At 56.7% G+C, this 20706-nt stretch overlaps 6 protein-coding genes across 6 annotated transcripts; 3 read left to right on the top strand and 3 right to left on the bottom strand.

Annotated features, from left to right (window-relative positions):
- Positions 1-609: 609 nt before the first annotated feature.
- On the bottom strand, positions 610-1903 carry P884DRAFT_215560 (uncharacterized protein). The gene is made up of 2 exons (XM_069439269.1): positions 1537-1903; positions 610-1407 (listed from the first exon to the last, which is right to left on the bottom strand). Exons 1-2 carry the CDS (start codon positions 1661-1663, stop codon positions 725-727), a joined length of 810 nt encoding a protein of 269 aa, XP_069302106.1. The 5' UTR covers positions 1664-1903; the 3' UTR covers positions 610-724.
- A 972-nt stretch (positions 1904-2875) lies between these two features.
- P884DRAFT_215557 (POB3-like protein) lies at positions 2876-5169 on the top strand. Its single transcript, XM_069439268.1, has 5 exons — positions 2876-3007; positions 3117-3339; positions 3390-3886; positions 3941-4312; positions 4373-5169. Exons 1-5 carry the CDS (start codon positions 2997-2999, stop codon positions 4980-4982), a joined length of 1713 nt encoding a protein of 570 aa, XP_069302105.1. The 5' UTR covers positions 2876-2996; the 3' UTR covers positions 4983-5169.
- Positions 5170-5852: 683 nt separating this feature from the next.
- On the top strand, positions 5853-9530 carry P884DRAFT_12153 (armadillo-type protein). Its single transcript, XM_069437152.1, has 3 exons — positions 5853-5959; positions 6168-7704; positions 7762-9530. The coding sequence occupies exons 1-3, from the start codon at positions 5948-5950 to the stop codon at positions 9273-9275; spliced, it is 3063 nt and encodes a 1020-aa protein (XP_069302104.1). The 5' UTR covers positions 5853-5947; the 3' UTR covers positions 9276-9530.
- A 509-nt stretch (positions 9531-10039) lies between these two features.
- Positions 10040-10937, bottom strand: P884DRAFT_274363 (uncharacterized protein; the record flags this gene model as incomplete). The annotated part of the gene is made up of 2 exons (XM_069442711.1): positions 10040-10268; positions 10924-10937. The coding sequence occupies 2 exons, from the start codon at positions 10935-10937 to the stop codon at positions 10040-10042; spliced, it is 243 nt and encodes an 80-aa protein (XP_069302103.1).
- P884DRAFT_305824 (uncharacterized protein) lies at positions 10896-12227 on the top strand (the record flags this gene model as incomplete). The annotated part of the gene is made up of 2 exons (XM_069445099.1): positions 10896-11782; positions 11904-12227. 2 exons carry the CDS (start codon positions 10896-10898, stop codon positions 12199-12201), a joined length of 1185 nt encoding a protein of 394 aa, XP_069302102.1. The 3' UTR covers positions 12202-12227.
- Positions 12228-13312: 1085 nt separating this feature from the next.
- On the bottom strand, positions 13313-14994 carry P884DRAFT_274362 (peptidase M18; the record flags this gene model as incomplete). The annotated part of the gene is made up of 2 exons (XM_069442710.1): positions 13313-14742; positions 14934-14994. The coding sequence occupies 2 exons, from the start codon at positions 14992-14994 to the stop codon at positions 13313-13315; spliced, it is 1491 nt and encodes a 496-aa protein (XP_069302101.1).
- Positions 14995-20706: the final 5712 nt, after the last annotated feature.

The following is a 20706-nucleotide window of genomic DNA, read 5'->3' as shown; positions in this document are numbered from 1 at the left end:
AGAGGAGCATCTCGCAAGCCAGGCTTCTAGCCAAGGCACGGGGTATCCATCTCTCTGAGGCGAGACGAGACGCATCCGGGCCAAGGAGCACTTTAGCGATGCGCGCCCTCTCTGGCAAAACTCCGGATTTTGCTTTCTTGCCGTGGCTAAACCTCGGTCGCTCTGGCGATTCACGTCCCTTCTGCTCCCAGGAAACCGAACCGTGCGGCCGACTCTGAACGAGCCGGGCGGCTCTCTTCTTCTCTCTTCTTTCTTCTCGTCCCGTACGCTTACTTGGAACACTATGGGCGACGGCAACTCGGGCTGGCTGTTCCGGAGCATGGACATCGCCGCTCTGCTTATCGAGTGTTTGGTGTGTCAGACCCGCTCCATCATTCCGTGACCGTGGCAACCGCCCGGCAGTAGTTATTGCTTGGATTGATCTACCGTACTCTCTGTAGATTGAAGATTAACCGCGCGGCTCTTCTACACGAAGATGCAACTGCATTGTCGCCGTTTGGAGGCAGGTTGAAGATGCGAAACATCATCAGCTAGCTGCGTCCAAGAAGCAAGTGCACCATGTAGCGAGTGAGATGTCCAGGATTCTTGCCGGTCGATATCATAGAGAGCCCTAAATTATGGTCTTATATGCCTCCCGCGCAGACCAATCTCCTCACCCCTTACCCCTGGCATGCATGGCACGGGTGTGCGTTTGCCGTCTTGCATGCGAGGCAACCACATCACTCTATTGTACACGCACGCCCACCGTCCTCTCGGCCTCGACAGCGTCCTCAACCTCATCCAACTTCCGCTTACGTGGACTCTCATCACCCTTTTCGTCCTCGGAACTCCACTCAGCAACCTCCCACTCAATCTTCACCCTTTCCGTTGGGTCCGTCCCCCCACCTCTCGCCCGTCGCAAGGTCGTCCCTAGCCGGCTGCCCTCCGTGAGGGTCTCGAACCACGGCAGCACCCCGACCCTGCCCCAAACACTCCCCCCCGCTTCTTCCCCGACCTCCCTTTCTCCCTCAGCTCCCGTCGCAGCGTCCGTACGCGTCTTCCCCTCCCCGCTTCTGCCCCGGTTTCCCGCCGCCTCATCCTCTTGTTCCAAAGGCGTCCCCGTGCCGGAGGCGGAGCCGGGATCGGGGACCAACCCCCATTCCTCCAGGTCTCTGAGGTCTTCCTGCAGCAGGCTGCCCAGGGTCAGGCGGATGAAGTCGGCCTCGCTGCGCGGCGACTCGGACCAGTACGAGAGCGGGGTGCCGCAGAACCCGCAGAAGTGCCGCATGGCGTGCTCCTCGCCCGCCGGCTGGTAGACGCGGTGGATCTGGCTGTTGGTCTCGTCGTCGTGGTAGGGGAGTGTCTGCGCGCGGTAGTATTGCAGCGGCACCCGGAGGTAGGCTGGTAGCGGCGTTGCTAAGATTGAACCTGGCGGGGAAGAAGAAGAAAAAATAATAGAACGGTCGTTAGTCGGTTGCTTGCTCGATTTTTCTTTCTTTCTTCTTCTTCTTCGTTTTTACTTAAACCAAAAGGGAGGGGTGGGGACTTAGTCCTTACGGTGCGAGGGGTGCGAGTCAAAGAGGACCTGAACGAGGTTGGCTGCGTCGAGGTCCTTGGGGAACTGGACGACATAGATGTTGCGGCCGCAGTGGCAGCCCCCACGGAGCGGTCGACCAAAGCTCATTTCTGTCTGGGGGTTGTTTCGTGCGCTACGGCTGGATTTGGGAGATCTCCTCTACAGCACAAACGATGACAGGGTGAGGCTGCCGATCCACGGAGTAGTGGTGTATTAATTGGAACCGCTCACCGTGTGGTTCTCGTGTGGTTCGAACAACTCAGGCGAAGGGAATGCTGAAATATCAGTATTCGTATATATATTGCGTTGTGTAAAACCCCGGAGAACCGCTTCTCGCAATGATGTCTGCCAGACCACAATTCAATGTGCCACCCGATAATCGTCGAAGCCGCGGCCACAACAAGGCAGAATTTCCTTTATAATATCATTGATGCACCTCGTGCACCATGAGACCGGCATGTCACTTACATCACCTCGTGCAGTACTCGGCGGGGCGCGCCCCACATGCCTCTAGTGTATGGTGACAGGGACCAATCGCTCCAGGCAGGGAAGTTTGCTCACTTCGAAACACCGAAACGTTCCCGGTTGTTCTCTACAGAGCACAGCAGGCAGGCAGGCAGAAAGATATTGGTCAAAATAGCATGGCTGTGTGGGACAAAGGTTTTTCTCTTATTGGCATGCTAGGATGTATGTACTGTCCTCGTGGATCCCGAAGTGCCCTGCGGATGTGGCTCTCGGTCTTTGTGAGGCTTCGGCTAGACATAGCGTTTTTGTGACTTACGTTAGTCGCAGCGTGTATGTATTGTACAGACTTGTAGTGTAATGGTTTGCTTTGAGTGAGGTCGGTCACGGAAGTACGGATCAGCAGCGTCCAAAACTTAGGCGTCTTTTTCAACATGTTACGGTATACAAGTAGGCGCATCTTGGGCATCGGATCTGGCCAGAGCAAACCTCTTTTGCAGAATCCAAGCTCGAAAATTGTCGAGTCAGGTGGATATTGCTATGGGTGTTGGGTGTTGGGTTTCCCTTGTAACGATGAGCATAATTGCCGACTCTCTCTCTCTCTACCTGGTATACAAGGACGTACTACACCTACGAGATGTTCTGGATGCAGGCAGTACCTGATGTCTGTATGAACAGTGGAACATACCAACGGCTACTACGGAGTACTATACGTCCGTACATAATTACGGATTACTATGTACATCTGGGTGCTGCTCAGAAGCTCAAAGCGCGGCATTCCGGCGGCCCCACATTAATAACTGGTCCGACCGCCCGGCAAATTCGTTCGCGCGAGGCTGCCACCAATTTAGCTAGTTACTGTCGCGTTCACCTCCACGCGTGCAAGGCGACCCTCAAGTTATCAACCCATCCACCTCTTCGCCGTGGTCCATCTCTCAACCATTCCACACGGCCATAGCATCCGGGCCAGCACGACAAAATGGCAGCCATGTACGTTTCCTTTTGTTCACATCTCTCGTCAAAATTCTCATAACCTGCCACATTCGCTTTCTGCAGTGCATCTTGTCGACTTGTGGCTAATTGGCGAATGCGCCACTAGTGAGAGTTTCGATAATATCTACTTGGACCTGTCGCGGGAACATGGCAAGTGCAGGTTCGCGGAAAATGGCCTTGGTTGGAAGCCCGCGGGCGGCGGCGACACCTTCACCCTCGACGCAAGCAACATCGGTGGCGCACAATGGAGCCGAGCGGCCAGAGGTTACGAGGTGAAAATTCTGCAGCGGAATACCGGCGTCATCCAACTCGACGGCTTCCAACTAGAGGTAAGGACGGGATTGACCTTCATGGCCGAGCGTAGCTGACCTTGGGCCAGGACTACGAGCGCCTCAGCAAGATCTTCAAGAACTGGTACAGCGCCAATCTGGAGAACAAGGAGCACTCACTACGCGGGTGGAACTGGGGCAAAGCCGAGTTTGGAAAGGCCGAGCTCACGTTCAACGTGCAGAACCGGCCTGCCTTCGAAATCCCCTATTCCGAGATCTCCAACACCAACCTTGCCGGTCGCAACGAGATCGCGGTCGAATTTTCCGTCGCCGATACCGGCAAGTCAAACGGACAGAATGGCGCGACACCAGGGAAGGGCAGGAAGGCGGCAGCCGGAAAGGATCAGCTCACCGAGATGAGGTTTTACATCCCCGGCACGACGACCAGGAAGGAGGCTGAAGGCGGTGAGGCCGGGAGCGATGTGGACGAGGAAGAGAAGAACGCCGTCACGCTGTTCTACGACACCCTCATTGAGAAGGCTGAGATTGGAGAGACGGCGGGTGACACCATCGCCACCTTCCTGGACGTGCTCCATCTTACGCCAAGGTATGCATCGTGCCCCCTGCAATAATTATCACTGGCGTTCTAACATCACTGCAGAGGCCGGTTCGACATCGACATGTACGACGCTTCGTTCCGTCTCCGTGGCAAGACGTACGACTACAAGATCCAGTACGAGGCTATCAAGAAGTTTATGGTCCTCCCGAAACCCGACGATACCCACTTCATGCTCTGTATTGGGCTGGATCCGCCGCTCCGGCAGGGTCAGACCAGGTACCCCTTCCTTGTCATGCAGTTCAAGCAGGACGAGGAGGTGACCTTGGACCTCAACCTCTCGGAAGAGGAGCTCAACGGCAAGTACAAGGACAGGCTGCAGCCTCATTACGAGCAGCCCATACACCAGGTTGTCGCGTACATTTTCAAGGGCTTGGCCAACAAGAAGATCACGGCGCCTGCGAAGGACTTCACGACGTATGGCCCTTCCCCTCCCCAAGAGCCCGATACGTTGCTTGTGCTGACCCTTTTTTCCAGGCATCGCCAGCAGTATGGCATCAAGTGCTCGATCAAGGCCAGCGAGGGTTTCCTGTACTGCCTAGAAAAGGCCTTCATGTTCGTGCCAAAGCCGGCAACCTACATCTCGTACGAGCAGACGCAGTCGATCACTTTCTCTCGCGTCAGCGGTGCCGTGTCGGCGCTATCGACCTTTGATATCACAGTACACATGAAGTCGGGTGCGGGGTCGTCCCAATTCAGTAACATTAACCGTGAAGATCTGAAGGCGCTCGAGGACTTCTTCAAACTCAAGGGCTTGCGCGTGAAGAACGAGATCGACGAGGAGTCCACGCTCATGGCCGCGGCGCTGCGGGACGAGGCCATGGCCAGCTCGGACGAGGAGGTTGTTGGTGCCAAAGCCGACCGCGGCTCGGCAGATGAGGACGAGGAGAGCATAGACGAGGACTTCCAAGCCGAATCCGAGAGCGACGTTGCCGAGGAGTATGATAGCAATCACGAAAGCGACGGGTCCGGCAGTGATGAGAGTGATGTCGACAACGAGGTAGACGATGAGGAGGATGAGGATCTGGACGATGAGGAAGAGGAGGAGGAGGAGGAGCGACCGAAGAAGAAGAAGAAGACTGGTTAAGAGACCATCAAAACTTTGGGAATCATGGGGAGGAGGGCCAGCCAGGAGGTAGGCCAAGCCGGTGAAGGCCTAGGCAATCAGGGTTGGTGCACTTGTGTGAGCTCGGCTTTCGTGTGATCGAGTGCGATTTACAGGATGGCGTTCAGGGATGGGAATCAGCATGATGTTCCTACAATGTTTTTTTTTTCTATTTTAGGCCGATAAAATGTTTGCTTGGGTTGGCCTTTACGAATTGAAGATGCCCCGCGGTGTTAAGTCTTTTGCCATACAGCTACTGACCATTGCAGCCCAGCCCATCTGCTGCCGTTTGGGCGTCTTTGTACGAGAGTTGAAAGGTAGGGCTTGTGCAATGACAGAAGCCATCAACCGCCCTCGGTTATAAGTAGTTGCCTTATCTACGGAGTGCGCAACTCCGTACTGAACGCAGTTCCTCTTTGGATTACGGAGTATGGAGGTACGTTATTAATTACACTACGGATTTCACAGTTAACGTTATCTGCACAACAGGGGTAGGAGCCGAGCTGGACCGTGCGCCACAACCCCACCACCGGAGCATGCTTGTCAAGAGGCTGCGTGAGTTGTTGTCCATTTTGACTTTTCTGATTTCAATGCCCCACCTCGACGCACTCCAGCACTGCACGACATCACCATCGTCTTTGTTCGACCTGTGCTGAGACCCAAAGTCTTGCAATTTCGCACGCACCCTAGTGATTACCGACTGCGCAGTCCCATTCTGCACTTCCTCAGTCCCAATCTCCCCACCCTGTCGCCGTGAATTTGCAGACGATGGAGGCTTGCTAGAGGGGCTGAGCCATGTGTGTTGGGCGTTTCCTCTGCCGTTCCTGAGAATGCCGAAGACTTCCACATTCACTACTCATTTGCTCGGGGTATAGCAGCTCTGCATCCACGCATTCCACCTGCCGCCGGCGTAAAATCCGTTACAGAACATACGTTACAGTCCAGAAATGGACGCCCAGGTGAGTGCAGTCGGCCGACGGTTCCCCGCTGCCCGACCCTGCAGCCCCGCTATAGCGAGGGATAGAGCGAGGTTCGCGGTGCCTAGTGTTTTCAAATCCCCCCTGCCCACCCGCAAGCTTGGTGTTTTCTTTTTTTTTTTTTTTTTTTTTTTTTTTTTTTTTTTTTTGGGGGGGGGGAATTGCCGTTAACGAGACCGGCTGCGTGCAGATCGAGAATGCGATCGAGATCGCCTGGAACCCCGCGTCCGACCAGGCCCTTAAGGGCCAGGCCTTCGAGTTCCTGAACCGGCTGCGCACCGATTCCCAGGCCTGGCAGGTCTGCACCGCTCTCTTCAGCCGGACTCCCCGAGCATCCCCCGTCGTGCGCCTCGTCTGTCTCGAGATCGTCAACAACGCAGTCCACTCCCAGGCGCTCGACCGCGCCAGCCTCGGCTTTCTCAAACAGTCCCTACTCGATTACGTCGGGCGCATCTACGGCGGAGATGCTCAAGACGAGGTCGATCCTCCACATTTGCAAAACAAGCTCACACAAACCCTCACTTACCTATTCGTCTCGCTGTACAAGGAGGGCTGGGAGACCTTCATCAGTGACTTCCTCGCCCTGGCTCAGAAAGATAATAATCTCCCGGGCGTCGTCATGTACCTGCGCGTCCTGGGTTCCATCCACGACGAGATTGCCGACCTCATGCTGAGCCGTCCGGACAACGAGACAAGGCGCAACAATGAACTGAAGGATTTGATCCGCGAGCGAGACATGCGGAAGGTTGCCCAGTCCTGGCAAGACCTGCTGGCTCGCTACAGCAACCAGAATGACGCCGTGGTCGAGACAACGCTCAAGATCATCGGCAAGTGGGTCAGCTGGATTGACATCCACCTGGTTATCAACCAGGACATGATCAACCTGATCCTTCCCCTGGTCGGGCGGACACACGCGGCCGGCAACGAGGACAAGGTCAGGAATGCCGCCGTGGACACCTTCACCGAGATTGTGGCCAAGAAGATGAAGGCCAGCGACAAGATAGAGATGATCAACTTCCTCAACCTTCGCGAGATCGTCACGCAGCTGCTAGCAAGCCCACCGCTTCACGAGTGGAAGGGAACGCCGCGATATGACACCGACCTTGCCGAAGCCGTGGCCAAGCTTGTCAACACGATCATGACGGACGTGGTGCGTGTTCTGGAGGACAACAAGGTTGACACGGACACGAGGGCAAAGGCCGAGCAGCTCCTCCGGGATTTCTTGCCATCCTCTCTGCGTCTGTTCTCGGACGAGTATGACGAAGTCTGCTCGACAGTCATCCCCTCTCTCACTGACCTTCTGACCTTCCTGCGCAAGGTTGGGCAGCTGCCCGCCACGTACTCCGAGATGCTCCCGTCGATCCTGAACGCTATCGTCCTGAAGATGAGGTACGATGAGACGTCCAATTGGGGTAACGAAGACGAACAGACAGACGAGGCCGAGTTTCAGGAGCTGCGCAAGAAGCTCCAGATACTGCAGAAGAGCGTGGCCTCTGTGGACGAGAACCTCTGCATAGAATTCCTGAGCAATCTGGTAGCCAACATGTTTTCTACTCTTGAACAACAGGGGTCGCAGATGGACTGGAGGGATCTGGATCTGGCGCTGCACGAGATCTACCAGTTTGGCGAGCTGGCGCTGCCCAATACCGGGTTGGCTCAGAAGAGCCAGCCGAACTCCCTTGCTGCCGAACGCCTGGCCGTCATGATGAGCAAGATGGTCGAGTCAGGTGAGGAGTCCCCATCTTCGGCCGTCCGTTTTTCGCCTTCCTGCTAACGCGTGCTAGGCGTCGCGAACTACCCGCATCCCGCGATCCTGCTCCAGTACATGGAGATTTGCACCCGGTATTACAGCTTCTTCGAGGACCAGCAACGGTATATCCCCCAGGTGCTCGAGAACTTTGTCCGGCTAGTGCACCACGACCACGTCCGGATCCGCACGCGGTCCTGGTACCTCTTCCACCGTTTCGTCAAGACGCTCAGGGCGCAGGTGGGCAATGTGGCCAAGACGGTGATCGAGTCCATCAGCGACCTCCTGCCGATCAAGGCCGAAGTTCCCGGCAACGATGCCGACGACGACATGTCCTCGGACGAATCCGACCACTCGGCCGACGCCGTCTTCAACAGCCAGCTCTACCTGTACGAGGCCGTCGGGTGCATCTCATCGACGTCGGCCACGCCTCCCTCCGATCAGGCGCTGTACGCTCGCTCCGTCATGGAGCCGCTCTTCTCGGACATGAGCCTGCACATGGAGCGCGCAAAGAACGGAGACGCGCAGGCCATCCTACAAGTGCACCACATCATCATGGCGCTGGGCACCCTCGCCAACGGTTTCGCCGAGGCAAGTACCACTCAGCCGGCCAAGCGGCCACAGCCCCCCGAGGCCGTCTCGAACGAGTTCTCGAGGGCGGCCGAGGCGATCCTCATCGCGCTCAACCAGCTCAACGCCAGCGACGACATCCGCACCGCATGCCGGTCCGCCTTCTCGCGGCTGCTCGGCGTGCTAGGCGCTGCTGTCCTGCCGCAGCTGCCGCAGTGGATCGAAGGACTGCTGTCCCGCAGCTCGAGCAAGGACGAGATGGCCATGTTCCTCCGCCTCCTGGAGCAGGTCGTCTACAATTTCAAGACGGAGATCTATAACATCCTCGACGTCCTCTTGACGCCGCTACTCCAGCGCGTCTTTAGCGGGCTGTCGGAGCCCATCAGCGGAACGGACGACGAGATCCAGCTGCAGGAGCTCCGCCGCGAGTACGTCTCGTTCGTGCAGGTCATCCTCGCCAACGACCTGGGCGGGGTCCTCGTCAGCGCCGCCAACCAGGGCACCTTCGAGTCGCTCGTCTCGTCCATCATCAACATTGCGAAGACGCTCAGCCATGGCAACTTTGTGCCCAGCCGCATCGCCTTCAACGTCCTCGGCCGCATGGCGTCGCAGTGGGGCGGTCCGGACGTCGCCACCATTGGTGATAACCCATCCACCACGGGCGCCGCCGCATCTCCCTCGATCCCGGGGTTCGACCAGTTCATGCTCGAGCACTTCCACGGTTTGTGCTGGACCGTCCTGCAGGACTCCGCGTTCCGCCCCAACACGGACGCCCAGTCGCGCCAGATCCTGAGCGAGATTGTCGGCATCCAGCAGATCCTCTACGTCAAGACGGGCGAGGCTTTCGTGAACCATATACAGGGCGTCACCTTCCCGCAGCTGGGGATCGACGGGACCGAGTATCTGAGGGTGCTGACCACGTCCAGGGAGAAAAAGCCGGTCGTCAATTGGCTGTTGAACTTGTTGAAGGGGAGGCGATAGAAGGGCCCCGGGAAGGGATATCGGCTGGGGTTATAAAGGAGAGCAGCCGAGGAATAGATACGGAGTCCCGCCTGCTTTTTATCTGGGCTGGCTAGGTATTCCGGGGTCGGGTGTGAATATAGCTTGTTGTTGATCGATGATACCGCCAAGCGTGTTTCCTTCTTCTCTTCTTTTTCCCCCTCTTTTTCATATTTTTTTTTCCTTCTCAATTCTTTCGTTGCTTGTCCGTGTGGTTCTCATGACATCATCCTGCCTCTGTTTCCCCGTGTCTGTTTTAGGTGGGTGTCTTGAGTTGGCTCGCTGGTTACGACGCCGATGCGGTTGGTCTCTTCCTCGGGATGACCGAGATTTTGGCTGCTTGGTCGGCGAAATGTGACTCGAGGTGATCCTTCCTTGAACTTGCTGTGGTATTTGGGGTCGTTGTTGTTTCTTGTGCAGCCAGATCCGCCGATTCGCGTCTTCTGGATGTTGGCTAATTCTTTTTCTGCCCCGTTATCATACTCTGACAGATGGGCGACGATTGTTGTTCTATTATTGTATCACCCCAAGTTGTCCGTTCCCATGTTGGCTCGAGTGTCTCGCTCCTTTGGTATCTCATCCTCTGGAAAGGCTGTTCTATCTCATCCATAGTTCTGTCCGTTCCGATAGACTCTATCCCTTCGTCGCCTCCTGCGGCCCTCTCGTTGTTGGTTTTAATTCCCCCCGCAAAGGTGAGTGACCGCGCTTCCCATGTCAGATGGCCTTGACTGCTCACTACGCGAAGCTCAACCGAGGGCCATATGGGTACCCGTTCCTTTCGTCTGGATGGCTTCCGTCACGGTGGCAACACGGAGCGTACCGGAGGAATTGGACATGAACACGCGAGCTGCGCGCGCAGTCACGGGGACGTCCGATCTGCACAAGCTGCCGTGATGGTGATGATGATGACGATGATATGGGGCGTCGCGGCGGCGCGCATCCGCCAAAACCGCTGGCGTAATCAGACGCATGCAGCTGCCGGCGGACATTCTTCACCAACCATGCAGTGCCTGGCGAGCGCGCTGTGCTGAGCTTTTCTTCCTTCCATTCTTCTGCGCGCTGACGCAGGGATCGGTTGTTTCGACACAAGGGAAAAAAGCATAACCCGGCGGCAGGTTCAAGTTGGTACGGATGCGTTAGAAAAGGGGGGCGGTTTGCTGCCGCTATCGGGCATACATCGCTCCTGCAGCACAGCAGTTGCGCCAGGGGACTTTCAACGAGCTCAGGGTACGTAAACAGGTATGTCGTTCAGGATGAGAAGGGAAGCTTTGGTCCAGACACTTCAGGCTCTTCTGGAACTTTAGGGATTGCATCGCCGGAGGTCGCATGTAGGTCCCGACTACGAGCATGGATGGGCTTTCACCTATATAGTTGCTGTGTTCCCGACTCACAACTCTCGCTCTTCCCCCGTCTCATCATCCATTCATACGTCGAGGCAGAAGAGATAATACACTCTTGTTTCTTGCCCTGAAAATAGAAAAAAACAAAAAAAAAAGACCTTCCTTGTCTTTGGCTGCCGCTCTTGAACCTGACCTCCGCGTTTCTTCGTCCCCATCATTGCAAAACAATAACCACAGCGGCACCAAACGACAAGCTCTCAGGATGCCGCCCCCCGTCCGAGTCCGACAACCCACCACCAGCCATATTGACCCAACCAACCGGGTCACCAGCACCAGCACCAGCACCAGCACCAGCAACAGGACCTCCCGCGGCGGCAGCATGGGCAGCATCGGCAGCATCAGTAACAACAACGCCAACAACAGTCCTTTCGCCGCCGCCCCCGGACCGGGACTTCCGCCCCCCCGGCCGCTCGTCTTCGTCGACGGCGAGTGGCTGACCCCGCCGGACTGGACGCTGGCCGTGGTGCCGCGCCCGTCGGCCCGGCGCCCGGGCGGGTGGACGCAGTGGGAGCTGGTTGCCGTGCGGACGGGCGGCGCACCGTGGGGTAGTAGTAGTGGTGGTGGTGGTGGTGGTTTGTTGTTCTTTCCGGCACCTGTTAGGTTGTTTGTTCCTCCCTCTCCTCCTTCTCCTCCTCCACCGTCGCCGCCGTCACCATCATTATCATCATCATGGTCATCGTCTTCTTCCTTTTGCGTCGTGGAGCCGGTGGCGGCAGGGGGGGCCGACTCTTCTCCGCGCTACGGCGAGAGGCTGGCGGGCGGTAGTCGGGGGGGTGCACAGGAAGAAGAGGAGGAAGAGGAGGAGGAGGAGGAGGAGCGCGAGGAGCGCTTGGTTGCGGAGCTCGTGGCAGGCTCCGTGCTCGACGACGGGGTGTACGGCCCCCGCGTCGGCGTCATCGGGGAGCGGCCGAGGGGGCCAAGGCTAGGGCAAGGGCGGGAGGAGCGGCGCGGGGGGTGGGAAGGGGAGGCGGAGGGGGAGCCCGGAAGGCCCCCCCCGGTCGTGGCGGACTCGGCGGACTCGGCGCCCGAACGCGGGGCGAACGAGCCCGGTGCTGGCGTCGTCGGGGAGGGGGGACCGGTGCGGGTTTCGTTAGTCTCCCCCCCCCCCCCCAACAACCCCCTTTTACTTCTCCTTGTTTCCTTCTCCTCCCCTGATTCCCCCCGCCTGCATCTTTGCCGATGCCATCGTGTCTGACCGAAGCATACCTAGAACACCTCATCACACGGCATCCGGAGGCGTCTGGATGACCGGCTTTAACGAGAACCCATGGGAGGCCAGGGGCGGGACCAGCTATGTCCTGGCGCAGGAGGCCGAGGGGTTGCGGTTCGCCGAGATGCCCTCCGAGAGGGCGCCCATGGCGGCACCGCAGGCCGGACTTCCCCGGTGTGGCTTGCTGACCGGGTTTGAGGGAGCCCCGTGGGACACGGGAGAGGGGACGAGTTACGTCCTGGAGCGGGAGGCCGAGCTGGGCTGGCATCGTAACCACCAAAGACAGAGAGGTAGCTAGCCCCCAGGAGAAATTAAAAAATAAAAAAAAATCCTGTCATATCCTGACCAGCACTAATGCCCCATTTTCGTCGTCGTCGTGATTATTATATCCCTTCTCTGCCCTTTAACTCATGGCCCTCTCCTTAGAACATACTGCATGATTAGCCTCATCACGTCTCGAAATCCTCTTCCGGAGCATGTCTACGGGTGATAATACCCATGGGACGGCGGCAAGGAACCATGATTGCCTCCTGTCATAAAGTGAGCGTTGGGCGTACGCCAGGTTTTGTTGGGATGACACATCGTCTTTTCCTCTTCACCGTTAGCGAGAATACATGGGACGAATCAGGGGGAGAGGCGAGGGATGGCGAGTTGCTTTTTTTTTATTGGAAACCGGGTGCGGTACAGGTATGAAGATAGCCCGCCCGCCTTTTACCCTGCTCTTATAAAACGTTCTTTCGCTTCCCAGGCACAGAGTTAACGACACGTCTCTCTCTTCCTACTTACTCGACCGGGCTGTCTGTCAGACGGTCTGCTACTGCGCAGAGACCTTGACTCGTCCTCCTCGTCTCCCTCGAACCTACGTGGGTCATGTACTGGCCCCCGTGCGTGTCTCACGCTCCTTGTTTCATAGCCGGGCCGGGAAGCAAAGGGGACATCCGAGTCATTGGACTTTCTACCTGCCCCCCCACCCCCTTCACATCTCTTTTAAACTCTCTCCCCTAATTGTGTTCTTATACAGGGACACCGAAGCACGCCCATCGTATGCTACGGCAGAGATGCCTGCTGCATCCGCTCTCGAAATTCAGACATGGATCGCGAGTTCACATTACATGCTCATAGTGAATACCCGGTTTCGGGTGCCAGCGAGTACGCTTCCTATGCGGACGCGCTGCCATGACATTGACTGCCTGGCTATCATAACAGTCCCCAATTTTTCTTTGTTCTATTCAAGGGGAGAGAAAAAAAAAGAGAAGAAAAGAAAAGGATGTTCAGTAGCCAGCCAAACCAACTCGCCCCGTCCGGAAGAGAGCCTTGCCTTCCCGCTCTCTCTCTCCCCCCCCCCCCCCCCCCCCCCCCCCCCCCCCCCCCCCAAAAAAAAAAAAAAAACAGCAGCGGCTCAAATTTCCTCAATCCACCAGGATCTTACGCTCCAGCTCGCCGTAGTGGCCCAGGAAGCTCTCAAAGAGGCGGATGGCGCTCTCGACGTCGGCGCTGCCGCCCGTCTCGCGGATGCTGTGCATGCTCAGCTGGGGGTTGCCGAGGTCGAGGGTGCGGACGCCGAGCTTGGCCGAGAGCATGGGGCCGATGGTGCTGCCGCAGGGCGAGTCGTTCTTGACGACGAAGAGCTGCAGGGGCACGCGGGCGCGGCGGGCGACCTCCTGGACGAGGACGATGCCCGGCGAGTTGGTGGCGTACCGCTGGTTCGCGTTGATCTTGATCACGGGCCCCCCGTTGAGCGCCGGCGTGTGGTTGCGCTCGTACTTGGCCGCGTAGTTGGGGTGCACCGCGTGCGCCATGTCGGCCGACAGGAGGAACGAGGTCGCCAGCGTCTGCTCGAACGCCGTCGAGGCCGCGAGGTCCGACGACGCCGACGCCGACTCCGGCGACGAGGAGGAGGAGGAGGAGGAAGAGGAGGCACCCGGGAGGACCGAGAGGCGGCGCAGGATGGCCGGGAGCAGGTTCGAGTCGGCGCCGTGGGCCGAGAGCGAGCCGATCTCCTCGTGGTCGAAACAGGCGACCAGCCGGATGCTGGCGTCGTGGTCGAGCGGGATCGACCGGACCGAGGAGATGAGCCCCTTGATGCTGCAGAAGGTCGAGTTGAGGTTGTCGAGCCGGGGCGAGAAGATGAGCTCGTCTCGGAGGCCGCCGAGGCACGACTTTTGTGTGTCGTACAGGACGAGCTCGAAGTCGACAATCCGGGAGACGTCGACGCCGGCCTGCCGGGCGACGAGAGAGAGGAAGGCCGGGTGGTGGCGCTCGGGCAGCGCTCTCAGGGGCTCGAAGTCGCTCTCGCCCCCGGCCGCTTCCCCGGCGGCGTCCGGCTCGGCCGTCTTGTTCAGCTCGGCCTCGGCCAGCCCGGCGATGGGCAGCAGCTCGTCCTCCTTGTTGGGGTCGAAGTTGCTCTGCCGGTGCAGGTGGACGGCCAGGGTGGGGATCCTCAGGATCGGCTTGTCCACCTTGACCAGCTTCTGCACGAAGCTTCCCTCGCCCTCGCGCACCAGGACGCGGCCGGCGACGCTCAGGTCCCGGTCGAACCAGCTGTGCCAGATGCCGCCGCCGTACGTCTCCACGCCGACCTGGAGGTAGCCGTTGGCGGTGTGCTTGCTGATGGGCTTCACGCGCAGACAGGGCGAGTCGGTGTGGGCGCCCACCATGCCGATGGGGTTGCCGGGCTTCCACTGCGCGCCCACTGCAAATGCCACGACCGAGGAGCCATTGCGCGTCGTGTAGTACTTGCCGCCGGGCTTGACCGTCGACGCCCAGTTGTCGCGCTCCTGTATCTTGGTGAAGCCGGCAGCGTCAAGGAGGGCGGCCGCCGAGGCGACGGCGTGGTATGCTATACTTGTTTAAAAATTTGTTTTTGTTTTTAATGCGTCAGTCAGCACCCCGATGATCCCTTGTTCTTCTGCTTCTTCTTCTTCTTTTTTTTTTCTTTTTTTTTTTCTTCTTCTTCATCTTCGTCTTTACCAATGTCCCGTGGTCCCACCACATCAATCAACAACCAAAGGGGAAGGGAAGGGGCCTTACGGGTTGGCGAGGCATTGACGAAGTCGAGAAACTCAAACGCGGACTTGGGGGGAGAAGCCATCCTGGCGGGCACTCGACTGGCGACAACGGATGCGGGAGCGGATGGCGATGGGGAGGCGGGTGCGGAAGCGGGAGCGGGAGCGGGCGCGGGCGCGGGCGCGGGGGTCGAAGAAGCGGAACGGGCCAAGCAGCGGCTCGGTCCTGTCGCACGAGCAGCTCGGGAAGCACGTAGCGTTAACCGTGATGTTACCACGAGGAACGAGCTGGACGGGCCCGACACAGCCCGCAGCGAACACAGCGTTGATAGCAAGGCCCTGCTGCCTAGCGTCGGCATCCTACTCGTTCGCATTGCGGGGCAGGAGGAGGCCATTCCGCGCGCAAGCTGGTTCGTTCCTCTCCGTCGTCAACGTGGGGTCAAATCTTGCACGGGTCCGCTAGGTGCGGCTTGAAGCGTCACCGACGGTCCACAACTTACTACTAACAAGAACTTTGATAGGTCAAAGGCATTTAACTTGGCTCAGAGAGATCCTCGTGCTCGCTGCAAGACTTTGTGCTCCGGGTTCCTTCCCCTCCAAAATGTCTCGACCCGGCCGCAGATTTGGTCAGCAACCGCCAACACACGAAGTATATTATATGGTTGAAGATGCGATGCTTCGAGAGTCAAACACGACAGCTCGAAATGCAGAGGGGTCCAGAGCAAGAGCTCAATTGACTGGGTATCCGGCCAATGGCGGCTGAACGATCATAGAGTAACGACATAGTAGTTAATGTGCACCCCACTGCGCCCCGCCCGTGGAAGCTGCTAGGGCCGCCCCGACGGGCACCCTGCAACCCCAGCCCATTGGCACCCTCCCGCCGACTCTGCTCGACTTTTGGTTGTTGATTCATCATCTTTTAAATCATCCGCGGCGAAGAAAACGAGGAGGCCGAATGAACTCGTTATTCTCTTGTTCCGCTGGTTTTACACTACGGGTGCCTCCCCCGTCGTTTTTTTTTTTTTTTTTTTTTTTTTTTTTTTTTTTTTTTTTTTTTTTTTTTTGCTTCCTTCCTGCGTAAAGGTTTCGTTTTGCAAACGTGGTCAAGCGGACATGCCCAATTCCTCGCTCGCCTCTTTGACAACGGCAACGCCCGAAGAGTAACATTGGTTTAACACTTGCCAGCCTCCCTCCAAACTTCCCATGTTAACGGAAATTTACTAAGCTAGGCATCCGTGTTTGCCCGGCATAGCTTCTAACTGCTGTCGAGCGGTGTATGGCTGCGGCTTAAGGGAGAGATGCCTGACTTCCAGAGACTCGGCAGCTCGCAGGGAGAATTCAGCTCGACCTATTTCAAGATCTGCATATGAGGCTACGTTTGTCTTTTTTTCTTCGCCCTGTTTGCCAGGGTGTGGTGCGAATGAAGGTTGACAGCATCTGTACCAAAGCCTTGCACAGCACACCGACGCTCTTCCCCCAGCGGCTCATGCAACACGACCACGTTCAGCTTCTGCCCCGTGAGATGATCTCCTAAGCGCCCTGAACGGGCCCGCATTTCCGTCAAGGCCAAAATGGACAGGCGCTCCCATGACAAATCGCATCGCGAACTTGGTACATCGGCTCGTCAAGAAGGGTGAAGCCATCGAAATCCGACTTCATCCGCCATGATGTCGTTAGTATGAACGGTATAATGTACGGATTACATAGTATGTACGGATGTAGTGTATGTTCTACGTCCGTAACATTGAGCTTCTCGCAACAAGAATCATGTCTGCCCTGTGTTTGATCGTCGAGTGTGGGTCTCGACCAGGAGCGGGATCTGGAAAGCTTCGACGGCGGTTCTTCAGGCTAGCTCGTGTACCTACGCAGCTCGGAACTAAAAGTATGTACATACGGATACGGGACGTACATACAAGTCGCTGCGGCCAATCGCCTGGGCCCCGCTGTCTGAGGGGCCAACAACAAACTCGACTTCTGTTATAAGCGCACAAGCGGACGGAGTACTACGGACCCGCCAACCATTCCGTTAGGCTCCCCGCGTTCCACTCCGTCCCGAACTCAACCAGCAGCTTGGTCGCCTCTCCGTGAATTTACCAACTTCACTTGCACCTCGGTTGTTAGGTAAGTTCCTCTGTTGATGGATCCCATCGCCGCAACATGGAGAAACTATGCTGTGGCCGCCAAACGCCTTGTCCTCTTTTTACAGTTTTTTGGGCCTGCAACCCCCCTTCAAATACGGCTCGAGCCAAAAATCAGGGAAAGTTCAACATACAATTCAACACCCAATATAAGCCTACCATCTATACGCGCGAATAAGGTATATAGATAGCTATATACTTCGGGATACGTAGATTCTAACTATACTACTTACTTAATGATATAGCAAATACGCGTAGAGATATTAATTGTTAAAATAATACCTACCTTTTTATTAGAAAGATGCCAAGAAATGCCAAGAAATGGACATTCAAAGGTCTAGAAAACGACGTTTTTTCATCAATATCTCTATACGTATTACCTATATTATTAATCGGGTAGTGTAGTTCAAATCTACGTATCTTAAAGTATATAGCTATCTATACGCGCGATGCGCGCGTATAGGTGGTAGGCTGATATTGGGTCTTGAAACTTTTCGCTGGCTCTATCTAGCCGTCAAATTCCCCCGGGTGTGCGGCCTCTGGCAGCAGAAAGCCAGAGGGGACTTGGCGTTTGGCGGCCACAGTGGTCAAACTCACCGCCTCAATTGCTATTCTGGTCATTGATTCAGGGCAGGGTCGCTCCTCTTCCAAACCCGCCCCCCCCCCCCCCCCCAAAAAAAAAAAAAAAAAAACAGCCATTGCACCCACTGGGAGGAATGGCTCGCAAGTTGTTTTGGCGGAGCGTGCGCTATTCTGATTGGCCACGCTGGCGGATACATATATAGTAGTTAAGCTACGGGCGGCCCAGGGTCTCGGCTCATCGAAAAAGGTAAAGCGGCAAGGGTGCCAAGTTCGCCTTCCTTCACGAAAGAGGATCGATCGATTTGTTTGTTGGGAAGAGAAGGAACAGTAACAAGAAATGTCACTCGGAACCGAGTACAGGGCGGGGCTTCATCGCTCTTTTGTCGCTCACTGCCCCTCTCTCTCTCTCTCTCTCTCTCTTACTTTTCGTCTCGGCGACAGCCCGAACCTTTTTCCCTCTCTCCCTCTCCCTCTTCTCTCTCCCCTCCCCCCTCCGAAAATTCCCATCTCCCGTCCCCTGGCTTGATCCTCGATGCGTTGTAACCCTACGCTCTGTAATCTTTTCGGTTATCCGACTCCCAGGGACTGTCCTCGCGTTTGGCTTACTGCTGATGGCCGACGGTGACAGATGGCGATACACAAGCTGTCGATTCCACTCGGTGAGTCGGCGACCGACCGCGATGGTGGGGGTGGGGGGAAGGTAGTAACTATACATAGTACGGACTAACTACTGCATGCACATACACACGCACTCGAGCGGTTGCGGGGCTTTCGCTCCATGCTACATTATTCGCTACGCAGCACACACGTGTACGGCGGTACCTTGCTGCCCCTCCCACTACTTACTCGGTACCTATACTGGGTAGCTTAACTAAACCCCCCCTTTTCCCACACCGCCTACGTGTCGACGCAATCAGACCGTGGCATGTGCTTGCTGTGTCTCGTGGAAAAAAAGGTACATATCGAGCACCGATTACTGGTCGGGGCCGGAGCGCGCGCGGGGGCGAGTGGGAATATGGAAGGGGGAGTCGAATAGCAGTCAAGAGCAAGGGCCGCACTGTTTGAGGCTGGCTGGAGACAGTCCCAAGGCTCCATGCTGCTTTCCTAGCGGGAATTGACGCAGCCTCGCGATAGCGCACGTATATAGGTAGCTGAGCGACGGGAACGGACAAAGAAATAAATATGAGGGAGAGAGAAACGGGAGGGAAGAAAGAGGACGTTGGGCTGACCAGGCTACCCTTACACTACTGTAAACATTACTACGTATACAAGCCGATACTGGGTTTGATGGTCGGTAGGCATATGGCGAGAGAGAGAGAGAGAGAGCGAGGTGTGGAGGGGTCCCGTTGGGCACACGCCATCCTCAATCAGTGCGGCCGTCACAAACGGCCGGGTTGCGTGAGATGTCCGCGTCGCTGTGCGTGTCTCGGGGGCAACGAGCAGTAGTGGCGGCGAATGCAGGTCTTCGAGTTGCATGCGAGGACGAGGTGCCGTTGCAGATCGGCCCAATGTCAATTGGAAACCGCCTATCTGCACCAACAACAACCTTAACCTAAGGTACGGAAGAGTTACTGTACCGTACTATGAGCACAGTACATAGATGCATACTGTGCGCGGCATGAAAGGTTCCCTACTGTAGCTTAGTAGCTCACTGCATGCTAATGTGCATGCTTTTGATTTCGTGATACGCCTCTGGAGTGTACTGCACACTCACATAGCTTGTATGCGTGTAATCTGTCCCTACAAGTAAGATTGTGTTGCACGTGCCATTGTCGGTCGTCGAGGTGATAGCGGGTAGTGAACCGGCGCTGGGATGGGGTCGAGCGCAATCCTGGTTTCTGTGTATTCCGTACGCAGTATTTAGATTGTTTGTCCCTGTGGGGAACTCTGCACTCAGTTTAGCTCAGAGATAGCACAGGAGGGAAAGGTACCTAACGAAGAAAGAGAGAGAGAAAAACGACTCGTCACGCAAGGACGAACAATTAGTCTAGATCCACACAGGAAAGATCGCTTACTTCCTCTAACTCCGTAGAGTGCGTCCAAGGATTCTACAGGTGTTCTGCATAGGAATGAGGAAGGGACGGAGTAATCCGTACACGTCCGGACCTAACTAATGTACAGACATAATCCGTACATGCTTGGGTGGTGAAAATGGAGAAGCAGGGGTGCCCACACTGCGGGAGGGGCCGGGGTTGAGCGGATTGCCGCGCGGGCGCCATTCCTTGGTGAGACGTCGAAGACTGACACAGCATGCTTCGTTATTCACCTCGGACGCATCCCAAGTACATTATCCGCGTTCGCCCCAAATTCCATTGCTCAAACCATCGATGTATTTCTCCCGCAAAAGTTGCCGGGCAATTGATCCGTCCAGCATCCAGAAGCCCTGGATCTCCGCCCTACCTATGTAGGCGGGCTGCCTGGCTCGCCTGGGTAGTTACGAGCGTAAGCTGGTTTGGAGGCCCGCAGCGCACAGACTGCCCAGCGCCGTCCAGAAGCAGTGGGTCAGCCGCGGCAGAGCTGGGTGACAGGATGATGATGAGAGCTTTTGTCGCGTTTGAGATGGGGATCCTTTGGCTCTCTACTGACGATGAAGGCACAAGAGCCGCGACTTTTCACACTTTTGCCGTCATCAGTTTACCCATCTCCTGTCTCCAAAGATTGCGCGATAAAGAGCTCCCACTCATTGTTAGCCGACCTTGTCGCGCGAGTTGAGTCGAGCAACCGAGAGAGAGCCTCGACGCCCGACCGGGGGGGAGGGCGCGTGGCGCGGGGAGCGGATGCACGCGTGGCTGAGCCCCGGGTTGAACCTGGGCTTAGATCGCATCTCAGGACGGAGGCGCCCGTGAGCGTCGAGAATGACAGATAGCTTCCATGGGAGAGAACAGCAAGAGGTGCGCAGCAAAGTGTCCATACCCGGGCCTACACTACGTAGTAAGCTCGCAACGGAACCGATAAAGTCATCATCGGGACGGAAAACCTGTACATCAGCATGGGGTGTATATTCCGGAGTGAAGTGTGAGTGGGGAGAGTGGCCGGGAACTGATGGCGGTTGAATCGTTTTTTTTTTTTTTTTTTTTT

Source organism: Thermothelomyces heterothallicus (genome assembly GCF_042370625.1).
Source record: "Thermothelomyces heterothallicus CBS 202.75 unplaced genomic scaffold P884_scaffold_1, whole genome shotgun sequence".
NCBI classification, from domain to species: Eukaryota; Fungi; Ascomycota; class Sordariomycetes; order Sordariales; family Chaetomiaceae; genus Thermothelomyces; species Thermothelomyces heterothallicus.
This window is presented reverse-complemented; position numbering and strand designations above follow the sequence as displayed.

Excerpts from the sequence above, each read along its gene's own strand:
- P884DRAFT_12153 (XM_069437152.1), top strand. Across the intron at positions 7,705-7,761 it reads GAGCAAGATGGTCGAGTCAG|GCGTCGCGAACTACCCGCAT; the intron begins GTGAGGAGTCCC and ends AACGCGTGCTAG.
- P884DRAFT_215557 (XM_069439268.1), top strand. Across the intron at positions 3,340-3,389 it reads TCGACGGCTTCCAACTAGAG|GACTACGAGCGCCTCAGCAA; the intron begins GTAAGGACGGGA and ends ACCTTGGGCCAG. Across the intron at positions 4,313-4,372 it reads CCTGCGAAGGACTTCACGAC|GCATCGCCAGCAGTATGGCA; the intron begins GTATGGCCCTTC and ends CCTTTTTTCCAG.
- P884DRAFT_215560 (XM_069439269.1), bottom strand. The coding sequence starts at position 1,663 with ATGAGCTTTGGTCGACCGCTCCGTGGGGGCTGCCACTGCGGCCGCAAC. Across the intron at positions 1,408-1,536 it reads TGACTCGCACCCCTCGCACC|GTTCAATCTTAGCAACGCCG; the intron begins GTAAGGACTAAG and ends CTTCCCCGCCAG.